At 43.6% G+C, this 23,545-nt stretch overlaps 1 protein-coding gene across 2 annotated transcripts in view; it reads right to left on the minus strand.

Moving 5' to 3' along the window:
* The window catches only part of ptprz1b (protein tyrosine phosphatase receptor type Z1b), a 49,505-nt gene that overhangs the window by 24,436 nt on the left and 1,524 nt on the right, over window positions 1-23,545 (minus strand). For both annotated transcript variants that reach the window (XM_010896484.5, XM_010896483.5), the window contains exons 2-6: window positions 7,873-7,941; window positions 1,861-2,040; window positions 830-981; window positions 427-522; window positions 248-314 (exon numbers count right to left, since the gene is read on the minus strand). In XM_010896484.5, the coding sequence (XP_010894786.2) occupies window positions 248-314; window positions 427-522; window positions 830-981; window positions 1,861-2,040; window positions 7,873-7,941 (564 nt within the window). The remainder of the gene's footprint in view (window positions 1-247; window positions 315-426; window positions 523-829; window positions 982-1,860; window positions 2,041-7,872; window positions 7,942-23,545) is intronic.

The raw sequence follows: 23,545 nt of genomic DNA on the forward strand, positions 1-23,545 counted from the left end.
AAAACCTTTCCCTTTTTGGGGGTTGTCTTGCTGTTGCCTCTCCAGTGCACATGTTTTCTCTTTCATTTGCAACAAAACAGGTGACTGTTTTGATTCACAATCACTTATGCTTCCTAACTGGACAGATTGATATCCCTGAAGTTGAATTGACTTGGTGTTATACTGTGATGATTACGTGTTCCCTTAATATTTTTCAGCAGTGTACATGGTTGAATAAATGAAGTTGGAATGATGACTGGTTGCATACCAAATCTGCTGACACTGTTGACCCCTTCGATGATGGTGTTGTAGTTAATGTTGTCATCGAGGCTGGTCTGTGGAACAGAAATAATAGGGAGTTGACCTCCTGACATACTAATCTAACATTTATTGTGCATGGAGTCATTGTAAGTAGCACGCAGGGTGAATATTGGAACGGAGCCCCACCTGAAACAGGATGGCCAGGGCTGCAATCCTTCCTCCGTCCTTAAGGGCATCGTCTATAGACTGGTACACTTCTGATTCGTAGCAATAGATCTGCATCTGCAAAACAGAGAGAGAAAATAGATTTTCATTGTGGAATTTGAATACCATACTGTGGCAATATGTGCTGTGCTTTTGCTGTAATTATCGATTCACTGGCATACCTGCTGGTGGATTCATACAACTGATTTACTGATTCAGTTACTCTACATTCAAGTCATTTAACAGGTTCTCTTACCCGGAGCGACTTACAGTAGTAACTGCCTACGTTTAGTTGAACTGATTGATTGGCTGGTTAATTGATGAGGTGCTTTGTTCATTGGTTGACTGATTGGCCGGTTAATTGATTGGTCGGTAGATGTGCTACCTCCAAGGGGAACTTGAGGCCGTTGAGGCTGTGTTCCGATCCATCCGATGAGGCGTTGCAGTGGCCCCAGTGGAACGCCATACGCCCCACCCTGAATCTGGCGCTCAGACCGCCGCCGCTCACATAATATTCCCCATCCAGGTCCAGCACCACTGGAACACACACACACACACAAGTACATGAGCTCACACACACCTCCGTATTCCCTACCTGTCTCATCTCCCATGGTTAACCTTCCAAAGGCTGCCCCTCCGAGGCAAAAGACCCACTCTTTGGGTCTGTGCTCAGACATGCTGTTAATTATGGGTCTGTGGCAGAATACACAATAGCACTTATTGTATTTACGTGCCACAGTCAAGTCAAAGTCTCATTTAAAAGACTGTAACAGTGGCAGGCAGAGACAGTATGTGCAAAACCGTCCTTTCTTTTATAATTCTCCCCTTCTGAAGAGTTAATACAGGTGCGCGATTTGCCCCTTTGTTATCATTTAAAATACAGAACATTTTCAACATGATGTTTCATGTGGCTACGATAAAAGTGCAATGTCCTTGAAAGCCCAACACCGCCGGAAAGAGCCAAACATTGGTCCTCTGTCATACTCCCTGGCTTTATCGCTGATTCACACGCGATGGAACACAATGGAAGCGTCGTAGATGATCTCAGAGAGATCTTTTTTTGCAAATTGCTTTTCCGTTAGCATATTGGAATGCTGTTGTATACCCAGCAGGCCACATTTACATAGGACTTGATGGAGAGATATTGGAGAGATGATATCCAAGAGTCATTTCATTTTCTCATGGTGAACAGACCGATTTTCCTCTCTCTCCCTCTTTCTGTCTGACTGTAAGTCTCTGTCTTTGTCTCTCCCTCTCTGCTTCATTCTCTCTCTCAGTAGACCCATATGGATTGATAGGTATTTTGATACCTATCTCTCTGTTAGGTTTAATATTACACAAATGTAAGTGTGCTTGTCCTGCCAACGGCTCCTGACTTGTTTCTGTCTGTCCACTGACAACCGTCTTGTGACGTACCTGTGTTGCCATTGTTGTTGATTGAGGTGGTTCCAGAGGTCATATTTTCCCAGCCCTCTAGCATTAGGCCCCGATACTCCGTCCTGACCTGGGTGAAGGTCTCATCGATGTCAATGGGGGACTGACGGGCGCTGTTGCACAACGGATACTTCTTTCCCCAGTGCCTCTGGTTCAGCTGGCCTGCAGGGGGAGGCGATACGATCCCTAATTACAGCCAGTCAGTGAAGGCTGGAAATGAGCTGGCAAACCTTGACTGGGAATTCACGTCACAGCGCAGGGAGCAGGTGAAGCAGATGAACAGCTCCTACACAGCAAGCCTGCGGGGAACGTGGTTGTAGCGATAACACTTTCATTTAAGGACCGTTTACAGTTGTTTGTAAACACATTTAGCTTTTTCACGTTTGTGTCCTGTTACAAAACTGAAAATGTGCCATTTAGGTTTACTGACCTGTAACCCTACCCTGTAGTTACGTACAGCACAGAGAGTCATTCCGACTGCATCGCCCTCTAAATCCAGCGAATGAGGAGGTAACGGAGCAGATGGCCTGACAGTTGGTCACACATTATCACTGGACAGGTAGTATATGGCATGCGTGCTAGCATTCAGACATACGTGTGTGTGAGTGCGTGCATGTATGCCAACATAACAGCATGAACAGCGCCTTCAGAAAGAATTTAGACACTTTCCTGCATTACATATATTTTTTCATCCCATAATGAGAAGATATAAACATCTATTTTGAAATATGTGTCAATTTATTAAAAACAATAAATAATGTACCTTATATATTAAACCAAGCCATGAAATCCAAGGAACTAATCAGAAACCTCCAAGAGATAATTGTGAATAAGGCCACTCATGTGGCCTATGAATCACTAAATCTGGAAAAAACTATTTACTGCTCATCATCTGGCTAATATCCCTACAGTGAAGCATGGTGGTGGGAGAATCATGCTATGGGGAGGCTTCTCAGCAGCAGAGACTGGGCGACTGGGTAGGATTGAGGGAAGGATGAATGGAGGAAAACACAGAGGTCCTAGAAAAAAACCTGATCCAGAAAACACAGGACTTCAGACTGCAGCACGACGACAACAACACAATGTGGAGGAAGTGAAAGGGGTCTGAATATTTTCCCAAGGCTCTATGCATATATACTGTACATCCACATACATAAGATACCGCATAATAAATAACATACATAAAGTACAGAGCTTACAGTAAACTCATCCATAGAGTAAGCCAAATAACCAATGCGGTTGTATACATCCACAATGTACTGAGAGCATGATGATAAGCCCAGCTGGAGATGCCTGTTGACCATGAGGAGTGTGGAGAATCCCGGGCTGTAATACATTAATGAGGCCGTTGTTATTGTCCAAGCACAGAGGCATTAACATGGAAAGCCTGTGACTGCCTGCTGTGAGGGAAGAGGAGGAAGCACTTCATTATCACCTTTCACCAGAGGACAGTAACTACTGTTTATCACTGTACATTTCCATTAGTGTTTTTGGTCGAGAGATGGATAATGTGTCTCTCTCTTTCTCTCATGGTAACTCTCCTGGCACATAACCTAGGAGAATGAGTGAATATGGTATTCAGCTATGCTAAAGATAAGAGTTCCTGAGGCGTGACCGACATTCACAGCCAATGTGCGGGGTCGAATCCTACCCGCTGAATCGGGCTGTATTACCATTGTCAGTTGAGTGACAGTTTACTGGGCTGGTGACAGACGAGAGTAACATTTGGTGTGTGACTGACAACGAGGAGGGTGCCTGTCAATCTGGCGTGTATGTATGCATGCCTGCATATCTGTGTGTGTGTGTGTGTGTTGTGTGCTTCTACGCTGGCAGCTAAGTGACACCATGCTGTCTGTATGTTTGTTCTGGGGCCTTGTTTGGCCCCTGTAGCCTTGAATGAGAGCCCTGAACCATCACTGTTACTACACTGGTTGCTACCATGGCAACAAATAGCTGCAAAGGTTTTCAGAGGAAAACAATTATTTCCGCCCTACCAGAATGGCTCACAACAGATCTGTCTGAAATGATGCCCTAATTCCCAAATACATTAACTACTTGTCAACCAATCCTTAAATGTCAGCCCTTTGACAAAGCAGTGGGTTTAAGTGGCCCGGTCAAATGTAAGTCCTTATTCACAGGAGTGAGATAAAATTTGGCCACAAACACATACACATTAAAAGGCACATGAACAAGGCTCGGCATCCCCAAACATGTCCACAAAAGTCTCTGCATAAATCCATAATCGCTCTGTTGTGGTGCGCAGAGATTTCTGGACTCTCCAGTGTTTAACCCATAACTGTGCCCTTTTACACAGTGAACATGGTATGGTTGAGTGGTCCATCGGTGTCTCACATAGGTCTGACTCATGTGGCTGCACTTTCAGAGCCTAAACAGCTCTTTACTTGAATGAGCAGAAAAGTGGCGTTCAGATTGTCTGAAAAGGTTGAACTCATCCCTGAGGACAAAGACATGTTTTGATGTATGAACATGCATAAACACGCGCACACACACACACACACACACACACACAGACAGACACATTACCTCACTGACTGTAGCTCCAGCACCCACTCAACTACCTATCCTGACAATTTAAATATTAGCAACACTTACTAAGTTAGTCAGAGCGCTTTAGAAACGTCTCAAATGAACTAGGACATACTTCTTTGGCAGAGTGAAGCTCCTCTAATCATTTGTGTGCAACTTGTGTAGAGGATTACCCTATTACTTTAAGGCAAACCCACTTATGTGTTTGTCTCGGTTTTGCAAAGGGCTTTGTAGGATCACATGATATAACAACAAAAGTGCCCCTGTTATTTGTCTTCCAACACATCTGTTAGCGGGGCTTTATCGGGAAAGATGTTCCTGCACTTTGTTAAGTAAAACATGAAGGCTTTTCGCTCGAGCTGTTGCCCTTTAATGTCAGAAGACATTAACACTAAGGAGAGTGGATTTAAGCTAGGGAATTAATGTATTATTTAAGTTAAGATTCAGCTTAGCTAAAACATATCTGTGTGTGTGTGTGTGTGTGTCCAAATGAGGTGGGGGGGCAGGACTATTTATTAATTGGTGCCCCTCTATAGACACACACACCTGTCATCTTTACTACAAAACTGCAGTCAATCACCACCAAGCCAGCGTGACTGAGTCTTTCTGGGTCTCAAATATACAGTATTTACATTACTCCAGGGCCTAAGCCAAACCCAAGCTTACGGGGGGAGGGGGGCATCGACCTCATCCCCAGCTACCCGACCCAAGTCAACCCTCCAACCTCAGTAACTCAGAGATGCCGATGGGGGAAGCCTGCTGGAGACAACTGGAGTGGAAACAGTGCTAACTAACCACAGACTGCGTGACTAAGTAAGAAGAGCTGGAATGAGTCACTGAGCTGCTGGTTAACAGCCCCCTAGTGCTGAGAGAAGTCACTGCAGACGCTGCTTCTCCATACTCATCGTGCGTCATTTTGGCCGGGGGGTTTCCAAAAGACTGGATCCGCCCTGCACGCCACAAGGCATTAGCATTAGCCCGCTGAGCTTTTCCTCTGGAAGTTAAAGAAAGTATTAAGCTCTCAGATGGGGTTACTAATCACCGAACACGATCGGAACGTTGACGCGCTCCACCTACATGACGTGCTGATGGCGACAGGCAATGGCTAACAAGTCCCGCACCTCGTGTTTGGATCCCAGGTCGGCTACACAGCGAGGCATACAGATCTGGGGTGGCGCGGGGACATGGCTCTCGACCGTGAGAGGAGATCAGATGGACAGAGATGGCCGGCGATGCTGTCTGGCATGGCCTAGACTTCGGGTCCACGGGTTAACAGAGCACGGCGATCACACTCCAGCACGTACTGGCAGATGGAGACGGGGGGATTTGATCACAGGGACCCCCTGGGGAGATGGTCTTAAGATGGGCTGCAGTGGCTTTTTCTGTATCTACTTTGTAAACACACAACAGTAGCAGAGCACGGAGGGTACCCATGTGTGAATAGGAGTACAAGGTCTGTCTCCTGTTCTGTATTCTCAGTTACGAACATATATCCTGATAGTGTGCAAGTTGCCCTTTTTAAATATTTGGACACATGGATATTTGAGCAACACCTGGGAAAATACCCAAACTATTGTAACAGTGTGCTCTAGACAGATGAGTCCAAGGTGGAGTAATTTGGCCACAATGCCATACACCATGTGTGGTGAAAATGAAACACTGCCTTTCAACACAAGAACCTCATGTCAACCATAAAGCACAGAGGCGGTAGCGTTATGATGTGGGGTTGCTTTGCCACCTCAGGTTCTGCCCAACTTGCCATCATCCAATCAACCATGAATTCCATATCGATTTTTGAGAATATGAATCTGTCACAAAAGCTGAAACTGAAATTAAAATGGATCTTTTAGCACGACAATGATCCCAGATGTCAATCTTATCAAAATGCTGAAATGTTTATTTTAAATAAATAAATGATTGCAAAGTATAATGTCACAGTAACAATTAATGAATAAGGGTTCACTTTATCTATAAATCGTAATAAAATACTGATAAGCATAAGCTATTAATACCTTCATAAGACAGCTGTCCAAATTATTTTTAAGGACCACTTTCCAGGGGGTGTACTTACTTTATACATGACTGTATAGACAGCCACACAAATACATTGAAAAAGCTCAGACAGACAGAAAAGACCTTTATCTCACCCTGTAATCTGACATTGACATATTGACAGAGAAATTACTTTAAACGCTCCAAATTGTACCATAGGAAGTGAAAAGAGAAGAGCCACTTAATGGGAGTGCATCTTTAAGCTAAAACCTTCTCAGAAAATACTGTTGCATATTTCAACAGGATTGAACATTCTGTAAAAAGGCTAAAAACAAGCTACCACATCTTGGATGCATAAGTCCATTCCCTTGTCTCCCCCTACTTTCTTCTCCTCTCTCTCCTCTGTCATTCTGTCTTCTCTCCCTCTTTCCTTCTTTTTTTTTCACTGTCTCACTCCCTCTTCCCCCTATTTTACCTTTTTTCTCTCTCTTCACTTTCTGTTTCCTTCTCTAGTAATGTTGTGCTGTGCTTCACAATGAGGTATGCTCTTTCACATGTTAATTCGTTTCCTCGCGGCCCAGTACCTCTTTCTGACAGCTCCCTCACTACACCGGGGGGTGATAAACAAGTCTGTCCTCCAACACACACACGCACACACTTTCAAACACACACTCGCATGCGAACACACACACTTGAGCCCTGTAGTCACTCATCCATCTCTCTGAGACTAAGCTTTCTGTTAGGTTGCTCTGAATTTTGAAAACATAAACTAAAACAACAATTATTAAAGAGTTTACAGGGACTGAAATATTTCCATTTGGGATATAAGTTTCCTGATTCATAACCATGAACATACATAGTTGTGTAAAATGTTATCTTATTTTAATTGAAATCAACTACGACAGAATATTGGAATAAAGTTGAGATTTGGGATGAAGGATGGGAAAATGTAATATACAGTGTATTGAAAGGGACCCTTTAATGCCATGAAATCGATTTCACAATCTATTAGCGTTGTAACGTGACTTGCCCTTAGAGCAATTTTAACGCCCTCGCTCAGAGTTAGATTTAACCAACCAAGACCAGTCGATTCAGATCTATCTTACTGATGGAGCAAACACTCCTTACAAGGGTTTAGGATAACTGAGCTTAATCCCCTCTGTCAGTCAGCATGTGGAAAAGACCTTCCATGCTGTTTGTTACAGTGTAGTGCACCAGGCAGAGCTGAGCGTATGGTGCTGTCTCAACCATATGTTCTGACCAGTCACTCAGGCCAGAGGAGCCCTAAAAGCCCCCAAGGGTTACAATTATACGTTGAACCTTTGGAACCCTCTCTGGGGGAATGACTAGTGTCGATAGCTTAGAGTATAGTATGTGTGTGTGTGTGTGTGAGAGTGTGTAATTCAAACACTGAACAGCGCCTGGCATGCAAACGGATGGAGGGGCCACACCAACCTGTGTAGGACCATTCAATGTCATCAGTGAATTTCCTCTGTGTCTTGAAGTGCCCCTCTGTCATGGTCACTAGAAAAGAGAGAGAGAGAGAGAGAGAGAGAGAGAGCAAAGCAGGAGTAAGGGAAGGAGGGGGGGTTGAGAGAGAGTTAAAAGCTGCCTTACTGAGAAGATTGTCGAACCTGTCACATGAGACCCTAGCACCTGGTGACATGATCGTGTTGGTGAAGTCCCACACTTTCTCTGGACTGTCAAAGGATATGCCTCAACCACTTGGTCTAGTGCTAGCAGTATGATGGAGTGGACATTTGGTGTCTCGTCGAGCTGCATCCCTTCTCAGACACAGGGGCGCTCAGAAGACGGCCAAGCACAGGAGAGAGGTGTGGAGGAGGCTGGCGAAAGAGGGGAGCCGCAGAGTAAACAACACTTCCCTCCCTCATTCTCCGTCAGAAAGAAATATGGCGGGGGGAGCTTCGCAGTGCCTCTCTCATCCCTGTGTCACCAAATCCGGCGCCGTTCTACCCATCCGGATGGTGATGGTGATGTGAAGAGCCACACGCCACCGAGGTGATGAAAGTAATGAATGAACTTCAGATGGTCCAAAGTCCTTACTTGAACGAGACAACAGTCTTTGGAGAGATGGATGGTCTGGAGAAAATGCCAACTAAATCTGGAAGTACTGTCTGTGTGTGTGTGTCTGTGTGTGTGTGTGTGTGTGTGTGTGTGTCTGTGTGTGTGTGTGTGTGTGTGTCTGTGTGTGTGTGTGTGTGTGTGTGTGTGTCTGTGTGTGTGTGTGTGTGTGTCAGTGTGATCCAAGTGTACATGCATCTGTATACACAACACACTCCAACAGGTTTTTACTTTGTGTCTCACTCTATTCTCTCTCCATCTTTCTCCCTCTGTGCTTAGCTCTATTAATTTACCCCTCTCCGAATCTCTTACGTACGCAGAGAGGCATTCAGGCAACAACGTGCAGATTGGATGAAAGCTATTCGGCATTAGTGGATTTAATCCTCCATCTTAAAAGGTTGGAAACCTAATGATCCGAATCGAAGTCTGCCTTAAGAGCACTATTATGTCTCCTGCCACTTACACCACTATTACAATCTCCTCCCTGTTCACTTCATGTTAGCCTGCTACCGAAACCTCTCCATTTCACATGGCTAAGTTACCCAGTGGATACCATAATGTCCGAGGATAATAGCGCTCTCTGTGCCATACAGGAAAAAGGAAAATATAGACGCCAGCTTAGAATGTGTGTTTTCTGCATTCCTGTGTTTGTGTGTGTGACTAAATTACAGTAGGTCATTCAGAGATGGAAGACCGTAGTATTAGCTGGAATCAATGTCGGATGGCGTCCTATACATTACAGGACGTGTGCTTTCTGCCTGCATGGCTGTTGCTGCCTAATAATGGTAAGTGACTAAATAAAATGTGTAACTACCAGTTGAACATGAAGTCATTTAGTGACATACACCTGAAAACAGACTTTCAAACTACCGTCTCGATATGTAGCTACTCAACACGTGTGTTTTTGCGTTATGATTGTAGGTTAGTTGTGATCACGTGGTAAACCTAATACGCCAAATAATCCTATTGCTTTTCCCTGTTTTTCATCGTTGACACAGCCATAAATGATCTAGTGCAGGGGTTGCCAACCTTTTCCCACCTATTTTACATTTACATTTTACATTTTGTTTTGTCGGTCCGCCAAAAAGGAGTATAACAAGTGCGCATTAAGGGGAGAGTTGGGTTGAATGCAAGCTGGTGTCTCTGTAATTCAGGTAATTTCCACAAGATGGGAGCAAGTTAGTGATAACTCCTGGAAATTTGCATTGTGAGTGACGCTTTTATAACAGGGCCTATTATAGTAATAACATAAAAAATTTAGTTGTCATTGGTTATGACAACCAATGTAAAATTCATAGAAGGGAATAAATATCTTTTTGAAAAAACAAGGCCTTCCCAGAAAATTCATGCACCCCATTTTGATGGTGCACAACCCCTAGTTTGGGAACCCCTGGTTTGGCTGGTGTAGAGATGTAGGCTACAGCCGTGGGTACACAGGTGACCTGCAGCAGTATGGGTTTGAATCCAGTCCACTACTCTTCCAGCTGAAAAAACATTGAAAAAATATATGTACAGAAATATGTAAATAAAATGTAATACGCTCTCTTTTGCATAGTTTAGGTCCTCTGTTGACGGGTTCTTTTTAAATATCACCATACCGTAACTATGGAGCAGAGGCGTATAGCCCTAAGAATAACCAGCCTGATGTGCCTGAGGCTTTCCAGGAACAGGGTTGTCTGGAAGGAAATAGCCCTGAAAACCAAGGCAGACTCACACACACCCTCCCGTGTGACAGGTCCATCTGAGCCCCTGTGACCTGACCCGGGTCCTGTCACAGTGCTAGAGAGAGAAGCCAGCGGCAAATTAGATTAAAACCCCTCTCAGTTTGACATTAATGAGTCCATTATCCATGGTAGCTATAACTGCTTGGCACCCTCCTTCTTTCCTTCCTTTGTCCCTTCATCCATTCCTCTCTGAATTCCTTCCTCTCTGAATTCCATCCTTCCTTCTTTTGGTCATTACCAGGACCAAGGGTAATGTGGTATAGTGATGTAACATATGTATCACAGACAAATGCATTAAACTGGTGACAAGCTCTTGTCTCTCTCTCTTGTCCCTCCTTCCTTCTCTGTTTTACTTTATTTTCATTCTCTCCACCTTTTCTCTCTCGTTATCAGCTGTAACAATAGAGCCAGGGTCGTAGGAGTTCGTTTGATATACAACCATTTCCGAAAATGTTGGGACGCTATGTAAGATGTAAAGAAAAACAGAATGCAATGATGTGCAAATCATTTAAAGTATGTATTCAATAGAAAATAGTACCAAGACAACATATCAAATGTTGAAACTGAGAAATGTTATTGTTTCTTGAAAAATATTTGCCCACTTTGAATTTGATGGCAACAAAACATTTCAAAAAAGCTGGGACAGGGGCATCAATAGACTGGAAATGTTGTGTAATGCTAAAAAAAAGACATGGTGGAACATCTCACAACTAATTTGGTTAATTGGCAACAAATCAGTAGCATGATTGGGTATAAAAAGAGCTTCCCACTCTAGGGTTCACCACTCTGTGAAAGACTGCACAGGCAATTAGGGCAACACTTTTACGTTTCTCAACGTAAAATTGCTAAGAGTTTTCAGGATTTCATTATCTATGGTACATTATATCATTAAAAGATTTAGACAATCCGAAGAAATCTCTGTATGAAAGGGACAAGGCCAAAAACCAATATTGGATGGCTGTGATCTTCGGGCCTTCAGGCGGCACTGCATTAAAAACAGACATGATTCTGTACTGGAAATCATTGCATGAGCTTAGGAACACTTTCAAAAAACACTGCCTGTGAACACAGTATATCGCTGCATCCACAAATGCAAGTTAAAACTCTACCATGCAAAGAAGAAACCATATACACTGCTCAAAAAATGAACGGAACACTTAAAACACACATCGGGTCTCGATGAAGGAAATGTATTAAAGATCTTAAATCAAAATCACCAAAACCACCAACCGATTGAGGGCTGGATTCAAACTCACACCGAACATCTGAGTAAACAATTGAAATCACAGGCGGTTCCAACTTGCCTGAATTTCATCACGGCAACTCATAATGTGACTCAGTAGTGTATATGGCCCCACGTGCCTGTATGCACTCCTGACAACATCTGGGCATACTCCTGATGAGATGATGGATGGTGTCCTGGGGGATCTCCTCCCAGACCTGGATCAGGGCATCAGTGAGCTCCTCGACAGTCTGTGGCGCTACTTAGTGGCATTAGATGCACCGATACATAACGTCCCAGAGGTTTTCATTGGATTCAGGTCTATATTTTCCTGCACCAGGAGGAACCCAGGGCCCCACTGCACCAGCATAAGGTCTGACAATGGGTCTGAGGATTTCAGATCCCAGTATCTAACAGCAGTCAGGCTAGCACGTGGAGGTCTGTGCGACCCTCCAAGGATTTGCCTCCACAGATCATCACTGACCCACCGGCAAACTGGTCATGCTGGATGAAATTGCAGGCAGCATAACATTCACCTCTGTCATATGTTCTCAGTGTGAACCTCCTCTCATCTGTAAATAGAACAGGGCAACAGTGGCAGACCTGACAATTCTGGGGTTCTCTGGCGAATGCCAATCAAATCAATCAATCAATCAACATTTATTTATAAAGCGCTTTTTACAACAGCAGTTGTCACAAAGTGCTTTACAGAGACACCCGGCCTTAAACCCCAAGGAGCAAACAACAGTAGTGTTGAATTTCAGTGGCTAGGAAAAACTCCCTAAGAAGGTCGAATTTTAGGAAGAAACCTAGAGAGGACCCAGGCTCAGAGGGGTGACCAGTCCTCTTCTGGCTGTGCCGGGTGAGATATTAAGAGTCCAATTGGAATAATAAATAAATTTCTCTTGGCTAAATCCAGAGTATATTTGATTTTAGACTAGGTCAGAAGTATGACCAGGTGGACAAGGACAGGAACAGCAACGGTCCCCCCAAACCAGGTAATCCGCAGGTGTGGACCAGGACCTCATCTCCTTCTAAAATTTAAAATTGGAGGAAACTGAGAAAAGTTAGTAGTACATCCCTCATGTCCCCTAGCACAATAATATAGCAGCGTAACACCTTGATCGAGCTGCATGGTGCTGGGCTGTGAGCACAGGTCCCACTAGAGGACGTCGGGCCCTCATGCTATGCACTGCAATGGACCAGTGCATAGCACTGTCAGAAACATGCACACCAGTAGCCTGCTGGAGGTAATTTTGTAGGGCTCTGGCAGTGCTTTTCTAGTTCCTCCTTGCAAAAACGAGCAGATAGGTTGATGCCTTTCGACGGCCCTGTCCAACTCTCCTCGTGTAAAAGCGTGTCTCCTGGTATCTCCTGAATGCTCTTGACACTGTACTGGGAGACACAGCAAACCTTCTTGCGAGGGCAGATACGGATGTGCCGTCCTAGAGGAACTGGACTGCCTATGCAACCTAAATGGGCTGCAGGTACTGCCTCATGCTACCAGTAGTGACAAGGACACTAACAAATTCAGGAAGGATAAGGAGAGAGCAATTGTCTGCGGCCACTACCTACAAAGCCATTCCCTTTTGGGGGTTGTCTTGCTGTTGCCTCTCTGTTGTCACTTTCATTTGTACCAAACAGGTGACATTGATTCACAATCGCTTATGCTTCCTAACTGGACAGATTGATATCCCTGAAGTATAATTGACTAGGTGTTATACTGTGATGATTACAAGTTCCCTTCATTTTTTTATGCAGTGTATAAACAAGATCCAGAAACGGTGTAGTAGTGATGGCTGCTCCACGTGGTGCTCCGTGCTCTCTCTCTCTCCGGCGCTCCACCTCACCAGTGTACTAACCACCAGCAGGAGCAGATGGCAGCAGCGCACCCAACACATCACATAAGTTATTATGATGTCTTTATTAGTTCCTGGTTTTCACCTGCACCTCACAGGTTATTGTGTCTGTATGTTGGACTGTGTGGTGCCGCATTTTTCAATGGCTTTATTGAAAGAAGAAAAAAATAAAATCTCAGTTTTTTTTATTGGTTTTTTGCCTCGCCTTTTGCCCACGCGCTTCCCTCGCACCTCACAGTTGCCTTCTCTGGGCCCACGCTCATTTAAGATGGACTGAGATGAAGTGGACAATTGTCCTGTGGTCTGAAATTATTTTTGGGAATAATGGACGCCATGCCCATCGGGCTAAATTTGTAAGGGACCATCCGGCTTGTTCTCAGCGCCCAGTTCAAAAGCCAGCATCTGTTATGGTATGGGGGAGCATTAGTGCACATGGCATGGGTGTCTTGCACATCTGTGAATGCACCATTAACGCTGAGCAATATATACAGGTTTTTGAGCAACAGATGCTGCCATCCACATTACATATTTTTCAGGGAAGGCCTTGCTTATTTCAGCAAGACAATGCCAAACCACATTCTGCACGTATTACAAAAGCATGGCTCTGTAGTAAAAGAGTCCAGGCGCTTAACTGGCCTGCCTGAAGTCCAGACCTGAAAACATTTGGCGCATTATGAGACAAAGTATACAACAAAGGAGACCCAAAAATTTTGAGCAGCTGAAATCCTATAACAAGCAAGAATGGGAATACATTTCACCCTCAAAACTATAGTTATTGGTCTCCTCAGTTCCCAAATGCTTACAGAGTGGTGTTAAAAGAAAAGGTGATACAACACAGTGGTAAACATGCCCCTGTCCCAACCTTTTTGAAACAGGTTGCTGACTTACAGTGGGGCAAAAAGGTATTTAGTCAGCCACCAATTGTGTAATTTTCATCATAGGTACATTTCAACTATGAGAGACAAGATGAGAAAAGAAAATCAAGAAAATCACATTGTAGGATTTTTAATGAATTTATTGGTAAATTCCTCTGTAAAATAAATATTTGGTCACCTACAAACAAGCAAGATTTCTGGCTCTCACAGACCTGTAACTTCTTCTTTAAGAGTCCCCTCTGTCCTCCACTCGTTACCTGTATTAATGGCACCTGTTTGAACTTGTAATCAATATAAAAGACACCTGTCCACAACCCCAAACAGTCACACTCCAAACTCCACTATGGCCAAGACCAAAGAGCTGTCAAAAGACACCAGAAACAGAATTGTAGACCTGCACCAGGTTGGGAAGACTGAATCTGCAATAGGTAAGCAGCTTGGTGTGAAGAAATCAACTATGGGAGCAATTATAAGAAAATGGAAGACATACAAGACCACTGATCCAGGGCTCCACGCAAGATCTCACCCCGTGGGGTCAAAATGATCACAAGAATGGTGAGCAAAAATCCCAGAACCACACAGGGGGACCTAGTGAATGACCTGCAGAGAGCTGGGACCAAAGTAACAAAGGCTACCAGGGACTCACTACGCCACCAGGGACTCAAATCCTGCAGTGCCAGACGTGTCCCCCTGCTTAAGCCAGTACATGTCCAGGCCCGTCTGAGGTTTGCTAGAGAGCATTTGGATGGTCCAGAAGAGGATTGGTAGAAAGTCATATGGTCAGATGAAGCCAAAATAGAACTTTTTGGTAAAAACTCAACTTGTTGTGTTTGGAGGAGAAAGAATGCTGAGTTGCATCCAAATAACACCATACCTACTGTGAAGCATGGGGGTGGAAACATCATGCTTTGGGGCTGTTTTTCTGAAAGGGACCAGGACGACTGATCCGTGTAAAGGAAAGAATGAATGGGGCCATGTATCGTGAGATTTTGAAGGAAAACCTCCGTCCATCAGCAAGGGCATTGAAGATGAAACGTGGCTGGGTCTTTCAGCATGACAATGATCCCAAACACACCGCCCGGGCAACGAAGGAGTGGCTTCGTAAGAAGCCTTTCAAGGTCCTGGAGTGGCCTAGCCAGTCACCAGATCTCAACCCCATAGAAAACCTTTGGAGGGAGTTGAAAGTCAGTGTTGCCCAGCGACAGCCCCAAAACATCACTGCTCTAGAGGAGATCTGCATGGAGGAATGGGCCAAAATACCAGCAACAGTGTGTGAAAACCTTGTGAAGGTTTGACCTCTGTCATTGCCAACAAAGGGTATATAACAAAGTATTGAGATTAACTTTTGTTATTGACCAAGTACTTATTTTCCACCATCATCTTCTCATAGTTGAAGTGTACCTATGATGAAAATTACAGGCCTCTCTCATCTTTTTAAGTGGGAGAACTTGCACAATTGGTGGCTGACTAAATACTTTTTTGCCCCGCTGTAACATTCAAATGTATTTTTCCAAAAACAATAAAATGTCTCATTTTCAACATTTGATATGTTGTCTTTGTACGATTTTCAATTAAATATAGAGATAGATTATTTTTAGATTAGATAAAATTAGATTAGATTTAACTTTATTGTCACTGAACAAATACAAGTACAGTACAACAAAATGCAATTTTCGTCTAACCAGAAGTGAGGAGGGACGAAAAATGCGAAAAAAAACGAAAAAAAGTATTAAGTATAATGTATGCACAAGTATTAAGTATAATGTATGCACAAGTATTAAGTATAATGTATGCACAAGTATTAAGTATAATTTATGTATAAGTACTGAGTATAATGTATGCACAAGTATTAAGTATAATGTATGTACAAGTAATGAGTATAATGTATGTACAAGTAATAAGTATAATGTATGTACAAGTATTGAGTATAATGTATGTACATGTATTAAGTATAATGTATGTACAAGTACTGAGTATAATGTATGTAAAATTATTAAGTATAATGTATGTACATGTATTAAGTATAATGTATGTACAAGTAATGAGTATAATGTATGTACAAGTGGGATAAAGTGTTGTGCATGTACAAGTGGCAATACTCAATGGCAAACTGAATTTGCATTTGAGGCAAACTGAAGGAATAGGGTAGCATGTGGAACTGAAATGCAGGGATAGCAGCAAAGTGGTTCCCTAGGTAGACATGTGTAAGTATCAATTGAAAATGCAAGTACAGTGGCAGTTCTAAATGTGCAATGAAGGCAAGCATGTGCAAATGAATAGCAGCAATGAAATGTACCTGTAGACAACTGAAAACGTTATCAGCCTTTGTAAGACAGCGACAGAGTCCAGTAGCACAAGGGTGAGTATGGTTAGTGATGGGTCACAGAGTTCAGGAGGGTTACAGTAGATGGAAAGAAACTGTTTCTGAATTTGCTGGTGTGAGAACAGAGAGACCTGTAGTGCCTGCCTGATGAGAGGAGGGCAATCAGTTTGTGGCATGGATGTGAAGGGTCCCTGGTGATGCCACGGACCCTGTGCAGACAACGCTTGCACTGGAAGTCTACGATGGCTGGGAGCTGGGTACCCATGATGTGCTGGGCGGTTTTCACCACAAACGCGAAACCACACTGTCTCGATTGTGCAGCGGTAAAAGTTCACAAGGAACTTGGAAGACAGCCTTGACCAGCCTAGAGGGGATGACCGTATTGAATGCTGAGCTAAAGTCTATGACCTGACATAGATTTTGGTTACGTCCAGGTGGGTCAGGGCAGAGATTGCACATCATTGCATTCTCTTTTATTTTTGCATTTTACACAGCATCCCAACTTCTTTGGAAATTGGGTTTATTTTTCGCAATGTTTTTTTTTTTATTTTTTATCATTGACAGGACAAGGTACCTCACTGCAACATGGGGGGGTTACAATGTCCCTCCTTTCCTGTCCTGCTCCAGTGCCATTTGATAAAGCCAATATCTCACAGTTAAATGTCTCCATAACTTGGCTTCTAAAGATCAGTATGGTTTCTCTCAGAGAATGAATTAGTCATGTGTTGTCAAGTGTTGACCTATTCTTCAGATTTTTATTTCTTAAAATGTGCTGTGATATTAAAGATGCTGACTGGGACCTTTGCGATTAACAAAATACATATTTAAACCTACCATTTGGGGCTGGATGTGTAATATGCAGTTTATATGTGCATAATCTATATGTAGAATAGCTATCACACCACAGTTAGCCCTGGAATTATAAAGCAGTTTTGACGACATGGGGAACAAATCGACTATAAAGTCTTCAAAAAGTATTCAGACCCCTTCACTTTCTTTACATTCTCAGATGTCATGGACTGAATTTCGAATCCATTAAGTATAGTTTTTGTCTCATAGACTGGCCTGTTTGATGGAACGCTGCAGAGATGGTTGTCCTCCTGACAGATTTTACCATCTCTGCAGAGAAACTCTGAAGCTCTATTAGAGTGGCCATTTGGGTTTTTGGTCACTTCCCTGGCCAAGGCTCTTCTTGGACAGCCAGTTCCATTTCACAATAATACTGGGTAATATCAAAGCTATAGCAATATTTTATAATCTTCCCCAGATCTACATAATAATACATTTTCATTTTTGCCTCAACAATGGTTCCAGTTATCAGAGTTTACAGACAGAATCTTAAACACATAAATTTGAATGAAAACAAATCAGACGCTATGAAACATTGATCGGGTAGATGAAGTTGGAGCTTGCCTTTCAATTGTTGTAAAAAATGTATCTGTCTACCATTCTAAAGAGCCTGAGTTTTCTCCCCAGGCTTTCTACTAATGAATCCTGGTTCATTATACATGTGAAAACCAGAATCCTCATTGAGAAAGTTAAACCTGACAATTCTGTCTTTCTAAGTTTTTTTGTCCGGTGCCCAGAGGGAAAAAGGTTATTTATGGTTTAATGGTTAGCGTTGTGTTTAAGAAAAGGTTAGGATATTATACGTTTCTGGTCACCCAAAGGGTATAAAAACCAACATATGTGTGTAAGACTGTACTATACAGTACAATAAGTGGCAGTAGAGGTGGAGTGTCTCAGTAGAATGTTAATGAATAGCTGATTAGTGGACCCGTGGAGAAAATTACAGCCAGCTCAGAGTGTAACTAATGTACAGGAAGCATTCACTCAGGTTTGTCCACTGAGCTGCTCGCCAGGTTGTCCCCGCCGTCTTACCACAAGACCGTGGGTTGTTTATTTGGTCGTGAAATCACCTATTTGAAGGCTAGACCATATCCTTCATATGTGAGGCGGGCTGAACCACAATGCTGTACACACAAGATAGTCTGAGACCAGAGGCTACGGCTAAGTCTTTGCAACGATGGATTCAACGATGGATGGGGCACGAGTGGTTCCACAATGCCAAAACAGCAGTTATGATTAATTAATTTGATCAAAACACACCTGTTAAAGCAAGATACCGCCCTGACGCTTCAGCTTGACATTTTCCCACATTACAGATGCTGTGATGGACAGTCTCGGCTGAAACAGCCAATGAATAGCATGTATCGTCTCTAGCAGGTTTTACTAGAAGAGCTTACGCTGGTCTCATGTACAAGGGGCAGAGCTAAGTGGGTTTAGGCCCACATTTAACACAGGATACATGTGTCGTGGCCCAGCTGTTGCAGTGAGGTCAGAGTACATGTCATATGCCAACCGTGGGAACGTGAGGCCTATAGGAGCCTAGAAGCCTACGTCTGGAGGTGAACATTCATAGGAGCAGCTGAGAGTTGCGGCCCGAACAACTGGCCAAAGAAACGACTGTGAAACACAGTGTCCTCTTGCAGACATCAAATGTTTTCTTGCACTTAAAATGTAGTTGCCATTTTAATTCAATATACATTATGTATTTGTTCAACCACCGTCACTGCTGCTGATTTAACTAGGGACATTTTCAGATCAAATGGGTTCTCAACCAGAGCTATATGCTAAAATGGTTGAGTTTAAGACAGTGGCAGAGCAGCCTGGTTCTCAGCGAAAGGCTGGTAGAAGGACTGCTCATGTATCACTGCAGTGTTTTCTCTGTGTTCTTCAGTGACATTCCATTTCTGTGACAGATTGTGAGACTGCGGGACCCTGTGTGATGTATATCTCATTCAAGAGCTGTTCAATCTCCCCTCAGATCCGGAGCTATAAGAGAGCCAGTGTCAGCATGGCTTTTCTCCCAAATTCTGTCAAACAACAGGAAGCCTACAGTGTCGGAGAGGGTTTACTTGTCTCCTGAGCAAAAAGAATACAGTATTGGTAAAAAGACAACCCATGAAAAGCGTGTTGTTAATGCGAGCCGTCAACCAGGGAGTTCCCTGGAGAGGGATGGCCTAAAATAACAAACCGCAAAGTTCTCCCTTCCTCCTCCGAGCTCCCCCATCTGGAGAAACCCAACCTGCACCCCAAGAAGACCTAATCAATACATCAGATGGCAGAAGACAGAACGTTAGGTGAAGGGAGAGGCTGACGACGTGTTTATGTCAACACGGGCGTGTGGGATGTGTTTGCGTGCATGTTTGCGTGCGTGTTTGTGTGCACGTTTGTGTGTGTGTGCCAGTTAAATTGAGTGTGGTGAAACTCAGCGGTTCCATGTGCTCGGCATCGCAGAACGGAGTTGCAGTCGGGGGTGATTGTCAATAGTCCAGCTTGGCTTCCCGGAGGAAAGGAGGCAAGGGGAGGCTATGACTGCAGAGAATCGAGACACACCCCAGTTCTCCCATTAGTTTCATTGGCATGCGGGAGCTTTGGGCCTGGTGTCCTTGACAACCGCAGAACGTCCTGCGGTGTCCAGCCATCCTGATTTCCACACGGACTTCCTCTGCAGCCTCTTAGATCACCATGGACACCCAAACATCTTTCGCGCCCCCCCCAAGCCTAAGTCAACCCTCCATCTCCAGCTGTCTCTAAAAGTTTCCCTCCTCCGAACAACGCTTTCTTTTGTGAGGAACGGCCCGGACCGCGGACAGGCCTTGCTATTGTCAACCAGGCAGTGTGTGAAACTCCAAACCGGCTTCCTGAAGTCAAGAGGGAGAGGAGAGAATTATTTCTCCCTCTTTGGCCTTGTACTTTCAAAGCACTGTTGCTCTCACCCTCTTCACGCCGTTAGAGCTCTGTAAACATTTACAATCCGAATGAGGCTGATTTAGTACGTACCAACTTGTTAGGCAGAGCGTGAGCAGGTCATCGCCCGAGCTCTCGATAACCAGTACAAGCTGTCTGGGATGATGATGCCATGTTCACATTGTTGTCAGAGGTGAATAATTCCTACTGCAATTTAGGCCACTGGCTTTGGCATGGTGCCATGTATATATGACTCCTTCATGGTTTGCATTAGTTATGCATCTTAGAATATATTGGGGCATACAGAGAATGTTATGGTTTATTGGCACAGCTCAGGCTAAGACCAAGGAGACATTATGGCCGGGTCTTAGTCTTGACTGGAACCGAGCTTACTTTAACTGTGACGGTATGGTACAGAGGATATGTATGCTTCTAAATAAAATGCATTGTCGACAAAAGAAATGTTATGCTGGAGTTCATTGCAAATAGTCAAAATAATGGGTTTAAATCAAGCATAAGCATCAATGATTCAAATATATTACTGTTTTAAATACATCCAAAGAAGTCACCATCAAAATGTGCGCTTTTATCCAAATATGAGTCCTACTTCTCTGCATGGTAAGATAAGCTATAAAGCCGGTGACAGTTTTTGGACCAAAAAAGAGGAGCATAAGAAGGCTTTAGCAAATCTTTTTAACAAGATTTATACTTCTGTGAAGACTGTTTTGCTCGCGGGACAGAGTGGGACTGTTCTAAGCTGAACCATAAAGGTCCATCCGGTTCCTCTGTTCTCATCTCACATGGAACGTTATGGAACACTAGACACATTAGCCATTGACTGTGTGTGTGTGTGTGTGTGTGTGTGTGCGTGCGTGCGCCCATCTGTGCCTCTGTGACTGAAAGAAACATGAAGGGAGGACAGAGGAACTGTCAGTGGATATATATGGAAATATATCATGGTCCAAATCAGTTCTTACTGATCCAGGGCTGGATCTTAACTGGAGATCTACTGTGTTTGGATGATGGGGTGTACATAGCTCACTCTAATTTCCATCCATACTTTGGACTGAACATGCTCAGGCTGTCTGGGGAGCGAGCAGTTCCCTCAGATCATTTTATTCTAATAATTTTCCATATTACGCGTTGCCATGGCTACTGTTACCAATTTCAATCTTTAGGGCAAGCGATATTGGCCTTATGTTTAGATTCATGCTCTGATGAAACACAAAGTACTGGTGAATCATTATGACAAACAAACAGAAGAAATCGAGAGACCTGGCATGTGTGTGTGTATTTGGGGAAAGTCTTTATGGACTTTCAGAGACCTACTTAAAAAAGAAAATGCTAGCAGGGGTTACTGTACTTCGGATCCTGCTGTTCTCCACTAACACCCACGCACACTTCCATATCAGGAGACGGGCTAGAGTAACCACAACAGAAAAGACTGACTTAAAGATGGTAATGTATCTCAAACCCAAACTACAGACGGAAAACACAGACGATCCATATGAGTGACATTTTCACATTTAACTCTAAACTCGCTTTACGTTTAAAGGCAAATGGTTGAAAATAGCAAACAAACGTCATTTGATGGGTAAGGTTGAAGTGGGGTGATGTGGACATCATATACATCGATCGTTCGATCGTCCCTGCGGAGAGAAAGGACTCTGTCTGTTCTGTCATTATGTAAGCAGAATTTATAATGGACATAACTGCCTGTGATGTGAATAGAGACCAGATACAACAGCTCACAGGAAATTATTTTACTAAAGAACCAGGGGTCAAACAGTCAACCCTTGAAGCCAATAGAAGACTTATTTTTTATGTAGCCTACTGGCTGATGAAACCTGTTTGAATTGCAGCCAGGTCTAAAGAGTTGATGTTGCTTTGATAATGGCAATGTTCTAGAGAGGTATTCGAAAAAGGGTTCTTAAAAACGTTTTGTGTTTTAGACCCTTCATTGGAAGAAACCATTTTGGAAGAGGAGATTTTTCAGGTCATAAGGTCCAACCTACATTTTAATTTTGCATTTAGCCCAGTGACTCTGAATTGGCGGCCGCCACGAACGAGTGCTGGGGTGGCAGTTAGAGTTAATGACAGATTTCACACTGCTTGCTCAACCAAGACACTTTGGCTAGTGAACACACTCTAAAGGAGAAGAAATTCTCACTGACCCTAACCCAAGTTGCAGTTCAGTTACCAACTGGTTAACCCGATCACGTTTGGGTCAGCAACTCCAGCAGAATGTGCCTATTCCACAGAGTCCTTCTGCCATGTCATTACGTTCCTTTATCTATCTCCCCATCTCAGACTTTCCTTGTTTCATTCCAAGTACATGATGTCAAGGTTCAAAGAAAACTGCATAGGACTGTAGCCAAATACCAATTAACATAAGCCATGGATTAAGAGCCGAGTAAACTGGACTAATTAATAATGCTGGATCTCGTAACTGTTCCCAACAGGCTCACTCAGACTATCCCATCATCACCAAACCCTCCTAGGGTAGTTACAGTGGAACCACTCTCGCACAGGCTGCTGCCACTGCACGTAAACGACGGCATCGACCATCTGTTGAAGTGTGCCAGCCGAGAAAACAACTGAAATGTCTGGCTTTGGTCCCACTATACACTCTATACACATTATTGTTATGTTTTATCGATCATCAGAGAACAAACCCACCATCGAGTGCTGCCACACGAAATGTCCCGAACACTCATGTCATTCAAGATTCCGCTACTCTGTTTTTCTATGTTCTTTTGAACCCCTCCCAACTTTGTGATGTTCAGTTTGAACATCTTCCCAGAAAATGCGGGAGAGACAAAGCCTGAGACATGTACATTGATACACATCTTGCCTTGCTGCTTTTTCTTTTTATCACACTGTTCTTTCAATCAGGATTCACCAGGACACATATGCCGGGGGGTGAATACAATGTCCAGCCAACAACCGCGACTGAGCTTACAGGTGCCGACCTACCGAGAGTTGCTAGAGTCAAAACATCTCTGGCTGACAGGCAGTGCTTCACTAATGTTGTGCCTGGATTCAATCACCTGTAAGCAGTGACTTTGATCACTGAGCCACTTGGCAGCCAGATAATGTTTCTCTGTACTTGCAATGATTAACGGACAGCATTGACATCAGATCATTAAAATGTATGACAGAGCGATAAGAAGCTGTTCCACTGAAAGATGCTATAACAGACACCTGTGTGCTCTGAAAGCCTCTTGCGAACACTATCCCCATCCATCAGCGCTGAAAAAGAGCCTGTAACACTAATTAACGCTTATGCT

Source organism: Esox lucius, chromosome 23 (assembly GCF_011004845.1).
Source record: "Esox lucius isolate fEsoLuc1 chromosome 23, fEsoLuc1.pri, whole genome shotgun sequence".
NCBI lineage: Eukaryota > Metazoa > Chordata > Actinopteri > Esociformes > Esocidae > Esox > Esox lucius.